Source organism: Trachurus trachurus, assembly GCF_905171665.1.
Source record: "Trachurus trachurus genome assembly, chromosome: 4".
NCBI classification, from domain to species: domain Eukaryota; kingdom Metazoa; phylum Chordata; class Actinopteri; order Carangiformes; family Carangidae; genus Trachurus; species Trachurus trachurus.
This window is the reverse complement of record NC_139898.1, coordinates 22,476,978-22,496,260: the sequence shown is the minus strand read 5'-3', so window position 1 is coordinate 22,496,260 and position 19,283 is coordinate 22,476,978. Positions and strand designations below refer to the sequence as shown.

The following is a 19,283-nucleotide window of genomic DNA, read 5'->3' as shown; positions in this document are numbered from 1 at the left end:
CAGCCAGAAATAGACCCCCTATCCCACTCCTCACCCAAGTTATCAATACCCTTCATTGACAGTTGCACCATCACATAAAATAAAAAAAATGATTTTGTTGTTGTTGGTTGTTTTTTTGCCATTTCACATATAGGCTAAAGGAAATGTGTATAGCCTACATGTTTAATAATTTAATTTCGGCAGGTTTGGATTTTATTCTAAGAAATCCAGATATTCCAGCAAACTAAAACAAGATGAGGGGAGAACAAGGGACAAGCAGGGAACACAGGCTAAAATAAAAAATAAAAGATATGTGCATAGGCTGTAAAAGCAAGACAGTGAGCTGAAAATTGCTAAAACACTATAAAGTTGAGGTGAATTGCACAGCTGATAATTGTCTGTGGGTTTGTTGCTTTGAGCAACACATATCATGATTCCCATTCCCTTGTCACAGAAATAGGCTACTGATCAGTGCAGCTTCAAAATGTATTTTGGATAAAAACTGTAGCAGGGCTCTTTTAATATTTCAAGTTAGAGTTACGGTTAGAATAACAACATCGAGTACCATCACCAGTAAAATAATCTAAATTAACAGATTTTTTTGTTTTTATTTGATAAATCAGATAAAAATGTGCATGACTGTATAGTGATTCATCTTACCAATAGTCAATCTTTGGCAAATCCCATCAAACGAAAATTCCTGTCATAATTTCCAAAATAAAGGCACGGCCACCTGCATTGTCATCATAATCCTGCACCTTAGAGCGTGTTCATCTCAAGCACTGACGTAAAATCTCAAATAACAAAGGACTTTTTTCCACTTCATTAAGAATGACTGAGGTTTGTGTGCATGTTGCCATAACAGCCAGTTTAATTGGCCTGCTACATAGTCCTCTTATTGTTCTGAGCTGTTCTCACTGCTACTGAGGGAGAAGAAGCTGAGAAATTTTGGGGGATGGAAACAAACAAACTCTTTCTCTGAACAACATATTTTTAAATCTTAAGAGGCTTTTTTTTTGAGAAATGCATGGGCAACATCAGAGAAAATTCACTGAGGTGTTTTTGTCCGGATACTGCGATGGGCAGAGAGAGGAAAACGGTAAAACTAGAAAAACATGAACCACCAGACCCATGTCCGATCATCGTGCGTGAAGTGAAGAAATCAGTTCCCAGGATGAGGATTGTGAAGCCAAGAAAGGAGAAAGTTAAAGTGACCACATCTGTCAGCAGCAGGTCCACCACAAAAAAGGACACAACTACATGTGAGACATCGGGGAATATAATGAGGCTTTGTGTCAACTTGATGCCTGTTTTAGCTTCAGCCAAGGAGCCTGTGGAGGAGGAGGAGGAGGAGGAGGAGGAAGAGGGTGAGGAGAAAGAGGAAGATATCAGCTGTATAAATGAAAATGGACCAAAAACCAGCAGCCAGAATAACTCATCTGTCACCAAATTACTCCAACAAACATTGGACAGAGACACTGAGGCACAGTCACTCAGTCCTCTGTTTGTGCTGCCACCTGTGCCACTTAAACCAGCTCTTCGATGCTGCGACCATCAGGAGACAAAGAAGTTTCTCACTCCTCTACCTCCCATCGGTTCATCTGAGAAAACAACAACCATCTCTCCAACCTTAACAACTGAGGGCTGTGATGGCAAATCACCAATTACAGGACATGGATCACACGGCAGGCCCTGGATAGACAACCCCCTGTTCTCTAAATGTGTGAGTTTGACTACAAAAGCTCATTTGATGAAAATCCTGACAGTAGACAGAGCGCCAAAGGGCCTTGTTCAAACAGAAATGCTTCTTGTTCAGTTAAAGTAGCTTCAGGGAAAGTAGGATTCATGTGAATCAACATTAGAAACCTGGAGAAATTGCATCGCACTGACAGGTCTGGATCTGCTGTAATGAGGAAATGTTGAAATTTAAAAGCCAGAAGTTGCAGCACCTTTTCTGAGCAATGACTGACTAAAAGCTGTGGTCACACACAGCAGATAGAACATATTCCAATTACCCCTTCATTTGATTAATGCATTAATGATTAAAGCAGATGTTGAGAAACATTTCATACTGCAATTTCTACCATCAACATTTTTTTTAAACATCTTTAGGGGTGAGACACAATCAGGTTTGAAATAAAACCTGTAAGAAGTTCATGCTACTATATATCACACACAAAAATTGGTGACTTTGTGATGGTCATATTCAGTAACAAAGTCATCAAAGTCGTAGAACAAATACAAACTGTAATTTCCCAGCTTGGGATCAGTAAAGTCTATGTATCTATGTATCTATCTATGTATGTATCTATCTATTTATCTACAAAACCATTGAAAAACTAATGAAGATAATGAAGTGTTGACTTGAACCTCAGTTTGCCGATGACCTTTGTTCTCTTTCCAGAGATCTCCTGAGTTTCGTCTTCCCGACATCTCCTTGTCCAGTCTGGACGTCCTGCTGCAGACAGTCACACAGAAACTAATGAGGCAGAGGAGAAGCCACAATGAGGGATCATGGAGACAAGTCCAAGGGGATCAACTCCTCATGGCTGTTGGTGAAAAAGGCCTGAGAGAGAAGACCAGTCCAGCCAACATGTATGTTTAGTGGCTTTCATTTTTTTTATAATACTGCAGAGCCACATTGTTCAGTACAAAAGGAGAACGTAGAAAGAAGATGATCAGGTTTACACAAAGGTTACAGCCACATGCACGTTTAGAAACTTACTAGATACTTTTTCGATCTCTCATCTTCTAGTTGTTAACTGGTACGACAGGAAATCCAGTGTGCATGTTCATATTGACTGTGTGGAAATAGATAATAAAAAGATGTTAAAACTAACTTGCAGTCTGTGGAGGAGAAGGAATGTAAATATTGAATATGTGACGGCTGAAACAGAGAATTTGGGTTTAATATTGAGTTTTAAAGGATAGACCTAAAACTGTTTCTGTCAGAAACAAACATTATAATATCAGATAAACTGGTGATTTAAAACCAAAAATACATTATAAATCCTGCACTTTCATAAATGTCCTTCCTGCTGTGTATAATTACATGGTGGCAAGTTAAAAACTGCTTATAAAGGGTGTTGACTTTCTTTCTTTTAACAGCAGAGCAGTAACACAAACATCAATGAGTGGGAAGAGCACAAACGGACGGAGGAGCCTCCCTACGCTGCTTTCTACACCTAAACCCACTCTCGTCCTCGCTTTGACGAGGAAAAACCTCCTGACTTCGACCATGCTGCAGTGACTCAGCAAAAACAGCAAGACTGCATAAACAACATACTGTACAGCAAACAATATGTTTTTATTTCCTTCAGGACAAGACATTCACAACAGACATGAACCCTTTTGTTTTTTCTACACTAATATATTTATGTATATCTTATAGTAGATACACAGTTAAATGCATGTTCAAGTACAATTGTAAAACGTAATACCTTTTGAGTACATTTGTTGGTATTGACTTTCATTCCAAAATGAGACAAATATAATAACAGTTCCCAAAATATGTCATTTTCCCCCAGTAGCCTACATTTAACCTTTTTAAACACTGAATTATAATATTTGAATCTGCATTTTGGGATGAAACTCTACTGATATGTTATGTTTATCTCATGCCAATACTGTAGTTACTGTCGTAACAACCCACTTAATATGTAACAGTGCATTACAGTGCAGTAACAACCTGCTTCAGACATTCAGTCAGCTGTGTCATTTTTTGAATAGAAAAATAACCAAATAAAATAAATTAAAAAACAAATGTTAAACATTGTTGTATCTCGTGTTTACAGCCCAGATGAAACATGACTATTGATCGATTGACTGGTCATGATTTTCTATTTTTTCCTTGATTAAAATTGCTGTAATTTGGATAACGTAAATTAATTAGTAATGACAGAAGAATGTAGATTGACCCCTGTTTGTAAACTTCAAAACTAAAATAAAAATATTTTTATACATTATATTTCAATATTTTATAATAACTAAACGAGGTTTGCAGACATGAAAGAACTGATGTCCGGATGTCTGATTCCTCTACATATGACAGATGGAAAAACAAAGAAAACATGACTTCATTTTTAAATAACCAAAAAAAAAAGAATAAATACCAGCCAAAAATAAAGACCCCCCCACCCCTCACCCAATCCCAGGTATACATTTTTGACAATGACAGCAATTGCACCCAATGATAAATCACATAAAATAAAAAATGAAATAAAAAAAACAATATTGCCAAAATTTCGTGATTCACAAGACAGTGAAATTTGTGAAGTTCATCGTTCAATAACTTAGAGGTATTGGACAATGAACTTGCAGTAAGAATTCTCTCCACATGAGAGAAACTGTATGTTGTTCATAAAACATTTACATCCACGTAAATGTCCTCTGGCATTAAAAAAATCTTCTTTTTCTATTCTAAAGTTTTTTTTCTTGGGTTTTTAAGCCCGTTATTTACTGGACAGCTGGAGAGAGACGGGAAATGGGGAGAAAGAGAGAGCGAGAGAGGGAATGACACGCAGCAAAGAGCCACCAGGTGGAATCAAACCTGGGGCCACAACAAGGACTACAGCCTCTGTTTATGGGTTGCCTACTCTACCAAATGAGCTATTCGACGCCCCATATAAAATCATCTTAATAGTTACATGTAACACGTTTAACTTCAGCTATTGCACAACTGTCTGCAGCATTTTTTTTTTAAGTGCTTTGAAAGATGTGATTGTGAGGGGTCTAATGATTGAGCCCTGAGGAATACCGCCTGTTTTCTTTTTTTTCTTTTTAAATAATTACATTTTTTGGGTGGGGGGGGGGGGGGGGCAGCGATGGTCCATGATTAAACAGGCGAGCCACCAGTGCACCAGCACCCATTGTTTTTACTCTACACCTAGCATAATATTCCTTAATGACAAACAAACGATACCTTTGGATTGATACAGAAAGAAAAAGACACAGTGTGGGATTTAGGAACCCAAAGAGATTATAAAGCTACTGATCTATTAACAAGGTGAACAAGGCACCACAGCCATTATTAGGAAACAATAACTTTTGGTTCTTTCTTCAGAGGAGGCTGAGGGGATTACTTTGCCTGAACCAGGTCGGTAACACTGTCAAAATCCATCTTTCCCGCCGTTTGTTAAACATTTAGCTCAGTTATCGTGTGTTGCATAATGTAATATTGCTGCCACCACGGAACAACATTCAAATAATAATAATAATAGTTTGTTGTCTACAGTTGTTCCTGCTTCCTCTGCTCAAGTTGCACCTGTATCTTCATAGTGCGCTGTCCTGTGTGTTGCTGCCAACTATAAAAAGAGCAGATGGATCTCGACTGGTGCCGTCTCCTTTGTGTTTCGACCTACTGGATTTACTGGGTTCTTCCTGTGCCGAACTGTTGCTGCTCCCGCGGCTCGTCTGAGGGATCTCCTCGTCCTCCTCTGCCCGAGGTAATCTGATCATGGAGGTGCTGCTGCTGATTTTTTCTCCACTAGTTTTGCTTTCTTTAGATTTGCCTTTGCTCGGTTTATCCTGTTTGGTTTTACCTTCCTTTGGTTTTCTTTCAGGCGATTTCGCACGACGCTGTGGACTCTTGCTCTTGCTTTGCTGAGGGGGTGTGATCGAAGGAGGAGGGGGTTGGATGATTGGGGGGGTAATCCTGGCAGTCAGGTTGGTCTGCACTATCCCGTTGCCGATGACGACATCTGTGAGGCCGTCGTCATCAGTTTGCTCTTTGGCAAAGTTGACAAACACCTACAAAAATTAATGTCACACAATTAATAAATATCCTTAGCTGTTAGAGAGCTCTGTTCTATCAATCAAAGAGCCTATGAACCACATTCTGCACAAATAATCAATAATGTTAAAGGGATAGTTCAACATTTTGACAAATTGGCCCATTGCCATAATCCCTATAGTTTTAGGAATAGGTTCGTTACCTTTATTTGCCGGTGCAAGCTATTTTTAGAACGGCGGAGCTGAGCCGTGAGTTGCTCAGAGCTACACTACGGAGGTTCGTGGGATTTCTTGGTTTCCTTCATCAAACTCATCAAATACACAATCCAAACAACTCCAAAATGCTCTGGTGGACAAGTTGTGACCTGCACATTCACCACGCTATGAGATAATAACAGAACATTATGAGACGGAGTTGTTTTAGAGGTAAATGCAGAGACTGCTTGCCGGAAAACTGTCCCTGAATGCAACGTGCATCAGCGGTTTTGCATGAATTTACCTCGAAAACAACTGCGTCTCATAACATTCTGTTATTATCTCATAGCGTGATGAATGTGCAGGTCACAACTTGTCCGCAAGAGCGTTTTGGAGTTGTTGGATTGTGTATTTGATGAGTTTGATGAGGGAAACTAAGAAATCCCATGAGCCTCTAAAGTGTAGCTCTGAGCAGCTCGTGGCTCTGCTCCACCGTTCTAAAAACAGCTTGCACGGACAATTAAAGGCAACAATGCAATGGGCGAATTTGCCAAACTGTTGAACTACCTCTTTAATTCTGGATAAGCTTGAATGTTTTCATCTCTGCTGCATCACTGTCCTCACCTGGTCCAAGGTGGTCTGTGAAACAGAGTAGTCGATGATGCCCAGCTTCTCATAATTGCCGGCCAACACACTGAAGACACGGGCCAGGCAGCAGGCGTGAGAGGGCAGCTGGTACTGCAGCACGTTGTGGTGATGCTCCTTCAGCACGATGCTGGGAAAAGAGTTCTTCATGAAGGCGCTGATGGGACACGACTCCGGGTTGGAGTTGATGTCTGCCAGACGAAGGATGATGGTGTAGCCATCACCAAACCTGAAACAAGAAGGACGGAGAGAGAAGCCTTAGTTAATGTTTTAAATGTGATGTTAGATCATTATGGTTTAGTGGGATTTGAGTTGGTGCAGCAGCTACAACAGAATGACCTTTAAAGCGGAGAGGAGTGGTCAATGTATGCAGAGGAGTATGTATAGGTGGGTTTCCACAGCAGGAACTATGTGTGTTTCAACCAGAGGAGCAAAGGTCTAATTTAATTCCAGGGTAAATGCCGACAAAAAAGTCTCTGGTTGGGGGGGGTAGTGGTACTTCACAAGGGTTAAGGATCTTCAGGGGTGTGTCTTCAGGGTTGAACATTTCTGATTGGTCGAGTGGTTGCTGCATTGTACTTCACACGTCATGTTTAAAAGCCCACAGCTGTGAGCCAACACTTTTTTTTTTATTTAATGCAAGAGTTTTTTCATTTCTTCTGTGATATTCTGAAACCCTTGTGTGACAGGAAGCCTGATGACAGGATGCATTGCCCTGCTCAGCATTTATGCAGACACCAAAGCATCAACGTCATCACCCCGATTTGCATAATCTCGCCACAGGAAGATTTTAGTTCTTGTAGAAAAATATCTGAATCTAATGTTCCTGTGATATAATGCATGCAGATTAGACTCGGGATCTTTTACTGGCATTATGTTTTCATCATCTTCATGCAAAAATCATATACAATTTCAATACTGCTCCTTGTTATTGAAGAGACAGATACCAAAAACACAGTATAAATGGTAGGAAAATCACAAATTCTTCCTCTCTCACTGCTAATATAATGTGCAACAGACCCTGACTGATTCACCTCATGACATTAAACCTCATCAAGTGGCTGAGTCAGCTGCTTTACTGCGACACAGAGAGGGCCCTTCACTGATCTCCTCACCTCAGTGCAGGTCAGGAGTCCCACACGCTGAGTGTTAATTTAATAAATGATAGAATGAGTAAGGAGTGAGGAAATATCCAGAACATTTATCCACTGACTGATAAAGTATTCTGTAAAACGTTTGACTGAGTAGTGTTATTGAGGTTGGAGTGTGCTTACCTGTTCTTCAGGTGTTGTACAGATCCCAGACACTGAAACCTGCCGTTAACCATGATGGCCATTCTGGTGCAGAGAGCCTCACATTCCTCCATACTGACCATACGGACACAGGAATAAATAAATTAAAGGGTTTGTACTGTTCCTGCTGTTCTCACAATATGCACCGATGTAATTTAAACATCATTAAACATCACTACACATCAAGTTGATTGTTAAAAGTGGTATTTTTTAGGGGCCTTCTACGAGGGATTGTCTGCAATTGCAACCTTCGAATACATTATAATCAACTCTTCATTGTACTGTATGTGCAAAAACATTCGGTTGTAGTACATCTCCTCCTACCTGTGGGAGGTGAGAACTACAGCTCTTCCTTCTTTGGTGACACTGAGGATGCAGTTCCACAAAAACCTTTTGGCCTTCGGGTCCATACCTGTGGTGGGCTCATCCTGAGAAAAACATTGCATGAAAATAAAAGCTTGAATAAACAAAACAAAACAAAAGACAACTGATGTTAAGGCATGAGTTTTGAGTTTCACCATTTAATATTAGGAATGTTGTGTGTGATATGTACAGTGTTTTTTTTTGTGATTTTGTGGTTTAAGATGCTATTTATGTTTATGTGAGACAGCTACTTATTGAGACGTCATAAATATACTATTTGTTTGGCCTTTGCTAGTTTAATGGTACATGGTACATTTATTTCTAGGATGAAAAATATAATGTAACATCAGGAAAAGCAATAACAATTGTGTCACAACTGTCAAGTGGGAAAATGAAGAGTAATTCAAATGTTCTTTTCAAATGCTTTCTAACCAATATTCAATATTCAATTCAGTAGGTGACTTTTGTATTACCTTAGCTGTTCTCCACAAGACTGGAAAATGTTTCATTGGTTGTCAGTGTCACTGATTTTTAAAGAGGTTTATCCTCTAACCTCTGTTTTGTAAGTTAGTGTGACCCTCACCAGGAATATAACAGGTGGAGCCCCGATGAGTGAGATAGCAGTGGAGAGTTTCCTCTTGTTGCCCCCGCTGTAGCCTCCGGCCTCACGTTCAGCGTACTGCGTCAGCCCCAGTTTCTTCACACCCCACTGCGCCACCTTCAGGAAAACAGAGAGGCCACGTCACTGTGACACCCTGCAGCTTGAAAACCCATTCACCACCACACTTAGCCAACTTATAGTAACTTATGGATCTTTGGTACTGTTAACTTGTATTACACTAGTTAAACAGCAAGACTAATGACAGATACAGTTCATAGGGCCTATAAAATCGATTCCGACTCGACCTCCACTGTTGGTGCATATGCATTTGCATTTTTTCACCTTGTGTGATAACTGGTGTCAGAGATGGAAGCTAACATAAACATAAATTATATTTTCCCAGGAAGGAGCAGTGAAGTATGTCTTAAAGCCTTGTATCATTTAATCAGAACGACCACCTACATCTATTAACAATGTCTTCGCTATATCATATTCGTTAATCAAAGTTTTGGGGTGAACTGCTCCTTTATGGTACCTTGGCAACAGACTCCTCTTGAACCCCCCTCAGGCGTGCGTACAGCTCCAGATGTTCCCGGCCTGTCAGCAGGTCGCTGATGGCATCAAACTGTGGACAGTAACCCATCAGCTGATGGACTCGCTCCACCTCTGTCAAAACACTAAGAAGCACAAACACACAACGAGGTTAATGACACCACAGACCCTAGAAATACTGCTGCACCTGTGTTTCCTACTAGTCTACTTTTGCTGGCCTATTACTAGTACTACAAAGACCACCATCACAAGTAGGACTTCTGTTTTCACTACTATGACCACAACCACTACCAGTGTTATATGATTGTCTCTTTAAAGTTGAATAACTTGGAGGCAGAGACGGTTTATTTGTACCTGTAGTGGTTTAGGAAAGCCTCTCCATAGGTGATGGGTGTGTCTCCAGTCAGCATCCGAAATGTAGAAGTCTTCCCTGCTCCATTCACGCCCAGTAGGCCAAAACACTGGAGGACACACAACAGCATAAAGTTGCAATATATAGTTGCTATGGACAAATTACAAATTCTGTGGAGTTCTGAAGTGAAAAGAAGTAATAAGACTCTTTGAAGTGGTCAATTAGTTATCATATCAATTAGCTGTTATCATATTTTATAGTTCAATAACAGACGTAGACAATGGCTGCAATATCTACCTGCAGTACTTGTACACAGCTGATACATAAACACAGTGTTTCAGATTAATGTGGAGTGTTGCATTTAGTGTAATAAATCTCATGGTGCGTTCACCTCGCCACGGGGAATCCCAAGGCAGAGACGATCCACCGCCGGCTTCCTACCTGCTTTGTAAACCTGGAAAAAAACACAGACATTTTCTTTCTAAATGTGTTTCTATCCACAAGTTTCCGAACGTCATCTATGGTCAAAACTGGCTTCCGGTTTGCCGGTTTGGTGGAATTTTACGTTTACGTTTCCATGGTTTTTAGGCGTTGTCATAGTTGCGGTAAAGGCATGGATCTATTAACGCTGGCTTTTAACACAGATGTCAATTTGTGTGATATCCACTGTTAAAAGCTGCTGTGATGATCCATGTGTTTTACAGATTTTCATTGGGGAAAAAATAAAATAAAATCCATGCATTTACCGCGGCTACTGAAACCATGGAAACGTAAACATAACATTCTAAAACCGGCAAAACAGGCTACGTTTTTGACGTTCGGAAAAAGGTGGATATCAGAAGCCAGATCACCAGCAGCTGTTTGGGTTATATACCAGTTCCCTGTCCAGTTCCAGCATGTGAGTAGTCAAACACAGTTATTTTCCAATCATGAGACCATAATTAATGCTAAGACTGAATGCATAATAGTTTCATATAAAAAAATACCTTGCTCAGGTCTATCATGGTGAGGATGTCTGATTGGGCTTTGCCGCTCTTGACCCTCTGTCTCTCTCTGGCAACATCTTCATCCTCTGGACCAAGAGGCGGCCGCTCAGGCTCAGCCCACCACGGTCTGATCAGATACAGGAGCAGAGAGTCATCTTTTCTTTTTCATTTTTCCATAGTTTCAGCCGAGAATACATCATTGCATTTTATTGAAATAATTGCTGCCACCCTAAATACAACATTTCTGTAATTAATCTGTGCTTAATGTTTGGTTGTAAATTCTGATGCAATGATTTTTCAGGTATATGGTGCAAATGCAACAGTACAACAAGCTTCACAAAAGCAAAAATTAGGAAGTTTAAGGCCAAAGCCACTGTGCCCAGCAGTGATCAGAGTTTAAAGCCAGCATAAAGCATACCTGAAACGAATGAAGAACTTGTACTGCAGCAGTATGGTGAAGATGAAGAAGATAACACCCTCAGCTGCCATTGCAAACAAGTTCTTCCCCACAAAGTCCCACCGGAGAGGATCCAAGGTCTGTTTGGCACCTGGAAAAGGAAAAAAATACATAAAAAGACTTTTATGGAAAAGCGTAACTGTCTTGGACTGCAAACAAACCTCTATTTTAGTCACACTTATACATGTATGAATAAAACCTCCCCTCCTCCCTAGCTTCAGTTCATACCCAGTCTCTGAAAGGCGTCTGCCATGGCCTGATTTTTAGCCATGTCGATAAGTCCTCGGCCCAGACAGAAATGAGGGAAGATGAGGAAGACTTTCTTCAGAATCCGGTTCACCCTGTTCAGATGCTGGAAAGAACAGCAGAATTGTTTAAGCTACTACTTGAGCACAATGTCACAAAGCTTGATGTAACTGAATTTAAGTAGTGTTGTAGCAATGCAGCTTAAATAACGATATTTTCCTTGCCTCTTATTGGCCAAGAGAATAAAGGTATTTCTTTTGTCAGGTCATGTTACATTACAAACTTATCTCCACTTTCTGGTGCACTGCTGCAGTTTGTACCTCGTCTACAAACAGCTCCAGGACGAAGGTTGCGATGCTGCCATTGATTCCAATGAAGAGGTTGATGGAAGTCAGAAACACATAAGCCGTGCTCGGGACAGTGAACACAAAGGATGCTGGGTACATAAGAGGGGTGATGGACCACCTAAAAAAGAAATTAGGTTATCAAGTAAGTACAGAAAGATACATTGCTTTTGTTACATGCAGCTGGCCACCAATGTTGTTAGATATTAATATTTGGTTGGATTCAGGTTGTGAGTCGATTCACAAGTCGATGTCAGGACAACGTACCCGTAGAAAAGGAGCAGCAGGACAAGAGCAGGCAGGTTGGTCTCAGAAACATACGCCTTCTGCTGGAAACAGATGAAGATCAGCACCACCAAGGTGGCCGGCACCGTGTAGTTCAACTGAAAACAAAATGTAATTTGGGTTGTTAATCTGCGCTTATTCAACTCCCAGATCCTTAGTATCACAGCACTGACAGATCTGCTCTTTTAAAACACAAGTGTAGGAACTGTTCCTCTGGTCCTTAAAGGGATACTTCACCCAAAATCGATAATTCACCAATTTTCTATTCATGCCAATGAAGGGTTTGGAGAACTTTTAGTTATCAAAACACTTTTGGAGGTTCAGGGGGGGTCCGGCTGGCAACGGATTTTCATATAATGGCAGCGGATAGTGCTCACTTTTGAATCGTCCAAAACACACACTATGAAACATCCAAATACCTCCAAACTGCTCGTCTGTACTGACCCAAGTGTCCTGAAGCCGCCACATGACAAAGTTGCGAACATCTCGCAGCAAATCTCCCGGATGCGCACAAACATCAACAGAGCCACTGGGAGCTACTGCTACAACAAGGCTAAAAACAGAGATCAAATTAATTATTAATGAACAACTTTTTCATGTCGAGGCTTCAGGACACTTGGGTCAGTACGGACGAGCAGTATGGAGGTATTTGGATGTTTCATAGTGTTTGTTTTGGACGATTCAAAAGTGAGCACAAAAAGCATTTTGATAACTAAAAGCTCTCCGAACCCTTTTTTGGCATGACGTTGTGTAGAAAATTGGTGAATTATCAGTTTTGGGTGAAGTATCCCTTTAACAGTACAGTGGAAATCTTACAGCTAATTTACCAAACATATTTGCATATAAAGTGAACAGATTGTTGTCAGATTGTGACACGTGTGGGACTTTCTCTTGATCACTGACCATGTCCCAGGTGAAGTTGGCCACCCAGTAGAGGATCGGTTTGACTCCGCTGACAAACTGAAGGTGTTTGGCTTTGCTGACCTGCTCCTCGATCAGAAAAAGGACGAAACTCGACGGCACAAAGGACATGGCAAAGATCACGCAAATGGAAACCAGAACATCCACCGACGTGGTTATCCTGAAAGCCCGACACATTCAGATTAACACAAGACAAAATATACACACAGGATAAATCCAGCCTAAACAGCCATATAGCATCTAAAACTTACAAGGCAACTTCAGTGAGTTGCTCCTTGGTGAGGTTGATTGGGTGGTTGTAGGCGGTAATGCCGTACTTGCTCCTCTCTGGCCCCGGCGGTAAGCTCGCTCTCAGCAGGCCATTGTTCATCACGTTGACAAATGACACCATGGCATGCCAACCTTTGTTGTTGTACCACACCTGAGTACAGAAAATGGAGGAAAATTGCACTTTAGAAGTTGTAATCTGAATTTTATTCCAAGTGTTTTATGTTTAATTTTTCCTTTTATGACTCACACACGCATACACACGTTTACCTTGACATTGTTTCGACTGTTCAGGCTTTCAAGAAACTCTGGCAGTTGGTTAAGAAGATGATCCAGTGAACTGTTCTGCAATCAACCAACACACGTCACAAAATGTTAAGAATCAGGAGGACGGTGCGAACAGTGTCGGGCACGTTGCTTTTCAAAAGTAATTAGTTATAGTTACTAACAGAGTTAGTAGCTGAGTTACTACATTATAAAAGTAACTAATTACCAGGAAAAGTAATTAAAAAAACTAGTTAGGCATTAAGTTTTTAAAAATAAAATGCTCAAATATGTCAAATTACTTACTAACCTCCCGTTTATCTGGAACTAACCAACTCACTCAGTTTTAGCCTGAGTGAGCTGGTTAGTTCCAGATAAACGGCTTTTTTCTGACTAGTTGATGGACTGAAAAAACTGTGTATATAACGTACACTTAAACGGGTGTATCATTTTCAAGACAGGACTTCTTGAGTCAAGTAACAGCGAGTAACAGTGCATTGTACTGTCAGTAACGGTAACAGTAACGGAGAGAGTCCGAAAAATGATCTCTGATCCCACTCACCCTGCACACTATGCCTTCCAGCTACTGCCCTCTGGGAGGCGCTACTGGACAACTGCCACCAAAACAACCCGCTTCAAAAACAGTTTCATTCCCACTGCAATAAACATTCTGAACTCCGAACGCTGAGGAACAAGCATGGCCCTCATGCATCAAGAAATGTGTTTGTCTGTATATCTATGTTATATGTTTAATGTCCTTCAGGTTGGAACCTGTACCAAAGAGCTGTACTGGAAACAAATCCCACCAGCCTGGCTGTGTGGTCATTAAAAGCATCAATCAATCAATTACTTGTTACTGAAAAAGCAGCTCCATTAGTTATGCCGTTTAATTATAATGCCGTTATTCCCATCACTGAGTGCGAATGGTTAAACAAGCCTGAGAACGGATCATACCTCTGGGACGCTATAACGAGTCCTGATCGCCATGACTGAGTCTTGGACGTCATGGATCTGAGATAAAGTCCGGGTGGCGGTGCCTCCGAGGGAGAAACCTCCGTACCTGCAACAGGGAGTTGATTATTTCTCTCCGGTTCTTCAGAAAAGCTAATTTGGTTAAAGAGGCTGAATAGAATAGAATAGAATAGATGCATTATGGCTGTGGAGGCTGCAGCAGCTTACCTGAACTCATTCACCCACTTCTTGGTTTTCAGGCTGTAGATGGCAAAGGGACGAAAGAAAGAGTGATTCTATTAGGAAATGTCTGAAAGAAAGAGCTGAAATCTCAATAGTAACATCAGCGTTTTCATTACAGGTATCTGTGATTTTGATATTCAAAGCTATGATGTCATTCATAGTCAGATATTTCCATATTCATCTCACTTTACCAGCCTTGCTTTCAATGTTTTTAAAAGGTAAAGACATTGGCTATCATTAACCCTCAAACACATAACGAATAGTAATAAAATAAAACGATCCACCGTGTTATGATTTAAATGAATACAATGAAGCTCAATTTCCCAACACCAAGAGAACGAAAGGGACGATGGCAATGTATCTTTTCACCCCTGTATGTATCATCAGTAAACAAAACTGTAAATGGAAAGACAAAAAATTATTTATCGCAGTACCTTTTCTTGAGGATCTGAGAGTAGGTTTTCACCAGGTAATCAGAAATGTTATACGTTGTCAGATTTTGGAGGATGTCTCCAGTCAACCTCTTTATCTGAAAAATATCAAATCAAAAGATCTCAGCTGAAAATGGTAGACCCCGATACACACACTGAAGTTTATTTCACCTTTTACAAGCAAACGTTTAAGGAAATATTACAAGATCCAAGGAAATGCATGTTTGTTTGATTGAACTTGAAAGTGAATGAACATCATCATGTGAATGTTTGAGTGTTAAAGTCGGATCATCATTCAACACTTCACTCAGCCCTGATCGGACTTCACTCTGACCTGTGGAGGTGGCGGTCCACCGGCGCCCTCAGGACAGTCAGGGAGCATCCGACGGACGTCTTCCGTGCTACACTGACAATCAGGACTGGTTCTGTTTATGCTCCAGCTGCCTTTGTTGAACATCTGCAGCAAGGACAGAGAAGAAATCTGTGGCCGCATGAACCGGCCACCACGCTCAACTTCACACTGAGGCGTCCTGCGGGGGGGAGAACAGTGAGTGAACATTTAGTGTTTGTTATATTTTGGTCTTAAACATAGAGATAAGTTGCCTGAATTTGAACAGGGATTGTCTTACGTGCTATTGTCCTCATCCTCTGTCTCCATACACTTGGTACCAAAACCTGGCCTGTCCAGCAGAGCTCCCAGCAGGTTCTCCATGGCTGGGTTCCCAGGGGCATCGTTGCTAGTAAAAAGAAGGAGAAAAAAAGGTACTTAGGTAACAAATACAACCAGTTATTTCACAGAATTAAACCTTTATTTAGTAGCTTTCTTATGTCTGACAGAGAAAAATCTAAGCTGATGCATACTGGGGTGCAGACAAACCTGAAGAAGGTGAACTGTTCTCCATACATCCAGGGCTGCAGCTGCAGGGCCGGGTACTTTCCAATCGGAGGGACGACGAGGCTGAAGAGAAGGGCGATCAGGACGAACACAGCAGGCAGAACGATCTGAAATGTGAAGCGACCTGCAGATGAGTGATTTTGCAAGACAAACTTGAAGAGAGAAAAAAATCCTTCTCCAGTAATTGCTAATGACTCAAAACTAATAAAGTGAACATGAAACATCTGCAGCCAATAAAACACTTTTTAGCCAACAAAGACTCTAATGACTGATTAGTCACAAGCTGAAGATACAGTTCCTGTTTTCATTATGGAAACCATCAAGCCTGTGATGACAGATTGAGTCTAGCTCGGAAACATCTGCTGCTGCTGCTGCTGCTGCTGGTGTTTTCCTCACCTGAGCGAAGAAGCCCCTGCGGCTCCTCCGAGTGTAAAGCCAGCGTTTAACAAAGAGAGCCCTCAACTGCTGCCACGTCAGCCACCAGCCGGTCAGGGGCGTCCCACCGTGGCCGTCTCCGCTCAACAGGTCCGTCTCCTGAGGTTCTGCAGACAGGAAGGGCACAGGTCAGAACTAACACCAGTGTACTGGGATAAGAAGTATATAAAACCTTGTCACTACCATTGGAGACACTTTACATTGTGTTGCTAATTAATAGTTTTGAATCTAAAATTGAGCTCTCCGGTTTTTGAACCTTACACATTACAGAATTAGAATAACATGGAAAAGCCAATTTTCAGTAGTTCAAGTCAAATAGCCCCAACCAAGTACTGAGTGCATATAGAAGGACATACTTTTCAGAAGGCCAACATTTCCATATTAAAAAAGTAATATTCAATTTTCTTGAGATGCTGAATTTTAGGTTTTCATTAAATGTAATCTGTAATCATTACAATTAAAATAAATTAAATTAATTAAGACATGAAATGTTTCATTCTGTGTGTGATGGATCTATATAATTTATTAGTTTCACTTTTGCAATTGAATTACTGACATAAATAAACTTTTCCATGATATTCTAATTTATTGAGATGCACCTGTAAGTTCCAGGGGGAAACACTGACTGACACTGACACGGGATGTTTGGAAGATATTGAGAACAAGCTAAATTCAGTGCAATAGTTTTCTTGTGCTTGTAACAGTTAAGGGAATAAAGGTTGAAGACATATTTCTGAAATGCTGGTCATGCTGCTCATGGTGACTTTTGGTGAGTGATGATCTGACGGTACCTTGCTTACGACGTCTTTTCCTTCCTGGCAGCAGTATGAAAACGAACAATCACAATTGGAGACAAAATGGTAGACGGACCATACTGTACATGGAAACGCTGTGTGGAACAACTGGTATGTACACAAAACCACTGTATGTGTCTATGTGAGCGTTAGTGCTTACCTGTCTCTGGCTCTCCAGCATGTTGCCTCTGTGCTATCTGCCCAATGGTTGGCTGTCCGCTGAGAGGAGATTCGGGCTGCAGTTCAGGTTCAGCATCCACACCAGTTTCCTCTGCCACTCGTAGGAAGATCTGGAAATAAACAGGATGATAAAAAGTGGTAAAAGATAAAAACTCTGCTACATTTAAGCATACAAACTCTTAAAATTGCTAAACGGTAAACAAAAACTCACCTAATTCAGCTTTAAATTCAAACTAAAGGTATTAATTTCAGTTTGTCAAGAGCTATGATCGAACAGCCGAAGCAGCAAACAGTAGATGGCAGTAAAACCCCATCAATAACTTTTACACAGAGGTCAGAGGAGCAGAGAGTGAGTGGTGAATTCACAGTGAGTAAACTTATCAGGCCCCATAAGTCTGCTATCAGTGCTAATCTGATGCCAATGTTAAGCCCATTACGACCACGGCTGCTCCACAAATATCCTGCCCTCCTGCTGACACTTGGCCGAGCCAATGTAGATCACACTGGTGGGACGCTGCCTCTTTAATGTGAGGAGACTACTCTGTCACGCACACACACAAAGCCAGGTGAGGTTAGTAGGAAAGTGTTTTCAGGGCCATGCTCACACTTAGCATACACACTTTTTTTTAATCTATCTTTTATTTGTTAACTCATGCAGACTCTATGGCTATATGCAAGATCAGAATATAAATGTTTGCTACATTACTGGTTTAAACATACTAAGCAAGGAGCCTTTGAGACATTTTTTTATACACTACCAGTTAAAGGGTTAGGGTTAGGACACACCTTCTCATTCAATATTTTTTCTTTATTTTTATTACTTTCTACACTGTAGATTCATACTTAAGACTTCAAAACTATGAAGGAACACATGTGGAGTTATGTTGTAAACAAAAAAGCGTTAAACACAGCAGAATATATGTTTTATATATTAGATTTTTCGAAGTCGCCACCTTTCGCTTTTTTCAGTTTTGATTCTCTCATTAGCTTCATGAGAACGGAGAATGAGCGGTTTTCCAACAGTCTTGAAGGAGTTCCTAGTGGTGCTGAGCACTTGTTGACTGTTTTGCCTTCACTCTAATTAATCCCAAAATATCTCAATTTGGTTTAGGTCAGGTGACAGATTACGCTTTTGTGTTTACTATATAATTCCTTATATGTTCCTTCATAGTTTTGATGTCTTCAGAGTGAATCCACAATGTAGAAAGTAATAAAAATAAAGAAAATCCACTAAATGAGGAGGTGTGTTTAAACTTTTGACTGGTAGTGTACTTGTATAAATCATGCACATGATTGAGTTTCATATTTTTTCTAATAGTAATTTTTCTAAGATGGTTTCTGGTCGTAGATAAAGTCCACATGTGATGTTTTACCTCCTCCAGTGTGCTGTCTGAGAGGCCGTAGCTGCTGATGCCCAGCTCAGGCAGCCTCTGGTCCAGTTCGGACAGAAAGGCGGCCAGGCTGCTGTTCTTTGCAGCCGTCTGCGGCAGTTTGATAACTGCCTCACGGCCCGACTCCTCCACCAGCCTTGCACCTGGGATATGATGCTGCGCCAAGGAGAGCAACGCTGCCAGGTCTGAAGATGATGACAAGAGGTAAATAATGCATCTCCTTTGCGACCCCTTTAGTATCTAATCATAAAAACTAATGTGGTCCTCCTAGAAAGTGCAAATGCACCGAACTGCACTTTACAAATATCGAACCAGCTCATTTTGGGTTCTGTGCCAGCCTGTTACACACTCACATGAGCTGCTGTCCTCACTTCCCAGACCGGTGTCTTCACTCATGGACGATTCGCTGTCCTGAAACAACAGTTACAGCATTTAAAGTCAGGGACAGAGGAAGACAAACACGATGCTGTCACATGAACTAAAA

The 19,283-nt window shown here is 40.9% G+C and overlaps 1 protein-coding gene across 1 annotated transcript in view; it reads right to left on the bottom strand.

Annotated features, from left to right (window-relative positions):
- Positions 1–4,134: 4,134 nt before the first annotated feature.
- abca7 (ATP-binding cassette, sub-family A (ABC1), member 7) overlaps positions 4,135–19,283 on the bottom strand; it is a 29,640-nt gene continuing 14,491 nt past the window's right edge. The window contains exons 24-49 of the mRNA XM_083970664.1: positions 19,153–19,210; positions 18,782–18,984; positions 17,389–17,518; positions 16,396–16,541; positions 15,982–16,106; positions 15,734–15,841; positions 15,439–15,634; positions 15,108–15,202; positions 14,659–14,691; positions 14,434–14,539; positions 13,486–13,560; positions 13,200–13,369; positions 12,931–13,108; positions 12,010–12,125; positions 11,719–11,863; positions 11,381–11,504; positions 11,114–11,243; positions 10,696–10,822; positions 10,101–10,163; positions 9,712–9,818; positions 9,341–9,482; positions 8,788–8,922; positions 8,166–8,269; positions 7,824–7,916; positions 6,529–6,778; positions 4,135–5,727 (exon numbers count right to left, since the gene is read on the bottom strand). Of these exons, the coding sequence (XP_083826790.1) occupies positions 5,251–5,727; positions 6,529–6,778; positions 7,824–7,916; positions 8,166–8,269; positions 8,788–8,922; positions 9,341–9,482; positions 9,712–9,818; positions 10,101–10,163; positions 10,696–10,822; positions 11,114–11,243; positions 11,381–11,504; positions 11,719–11,863; positions 12,010–12,125; positions 12,931–13,108; positions 13,200–13,369; positions 13,486–13,560; positions 14,434–14,539; positions 14,659–14,691; positions 15,108–15,202; positions 15,439–15,634; positions 15,734–15,841; positions 15,982–16,106; positions 16,396–16,541; positions 17,389–17,518; positions 18,782–18,984; positions 19,153–19,210 (3,636 nt within the window). The 3' untranslated portion in view covers positions 4,135–5,250. The remainder of the gene's footprint in view (positions 5,728–6,528; positions 6,779–7,823; positions 7,917–8,165; positions 8,270–8,787; positions 8,923–9,340; positions 9,483–9,711; positions 9,819–10,100; positions 10,164–10,695; positions 10,823–11,113; positions 11,244–11,380; positions 11,505–11,718; positions 11,864–12,009; positions 12,126–12,930; positions 13,109–13,199; positions 13,370–13,485; positions 13,561–14,433; positions 14,540–14,658; positions 14,692–15,107; positions 15,203–15,438; positions 15,635–15,733; positions 15,842–15,981; positions 16,107–16,395; positions 16,542–17,388; positions 17,519–18,781; positions 18,985–19,152; positions 19,211–19,283) is intronic.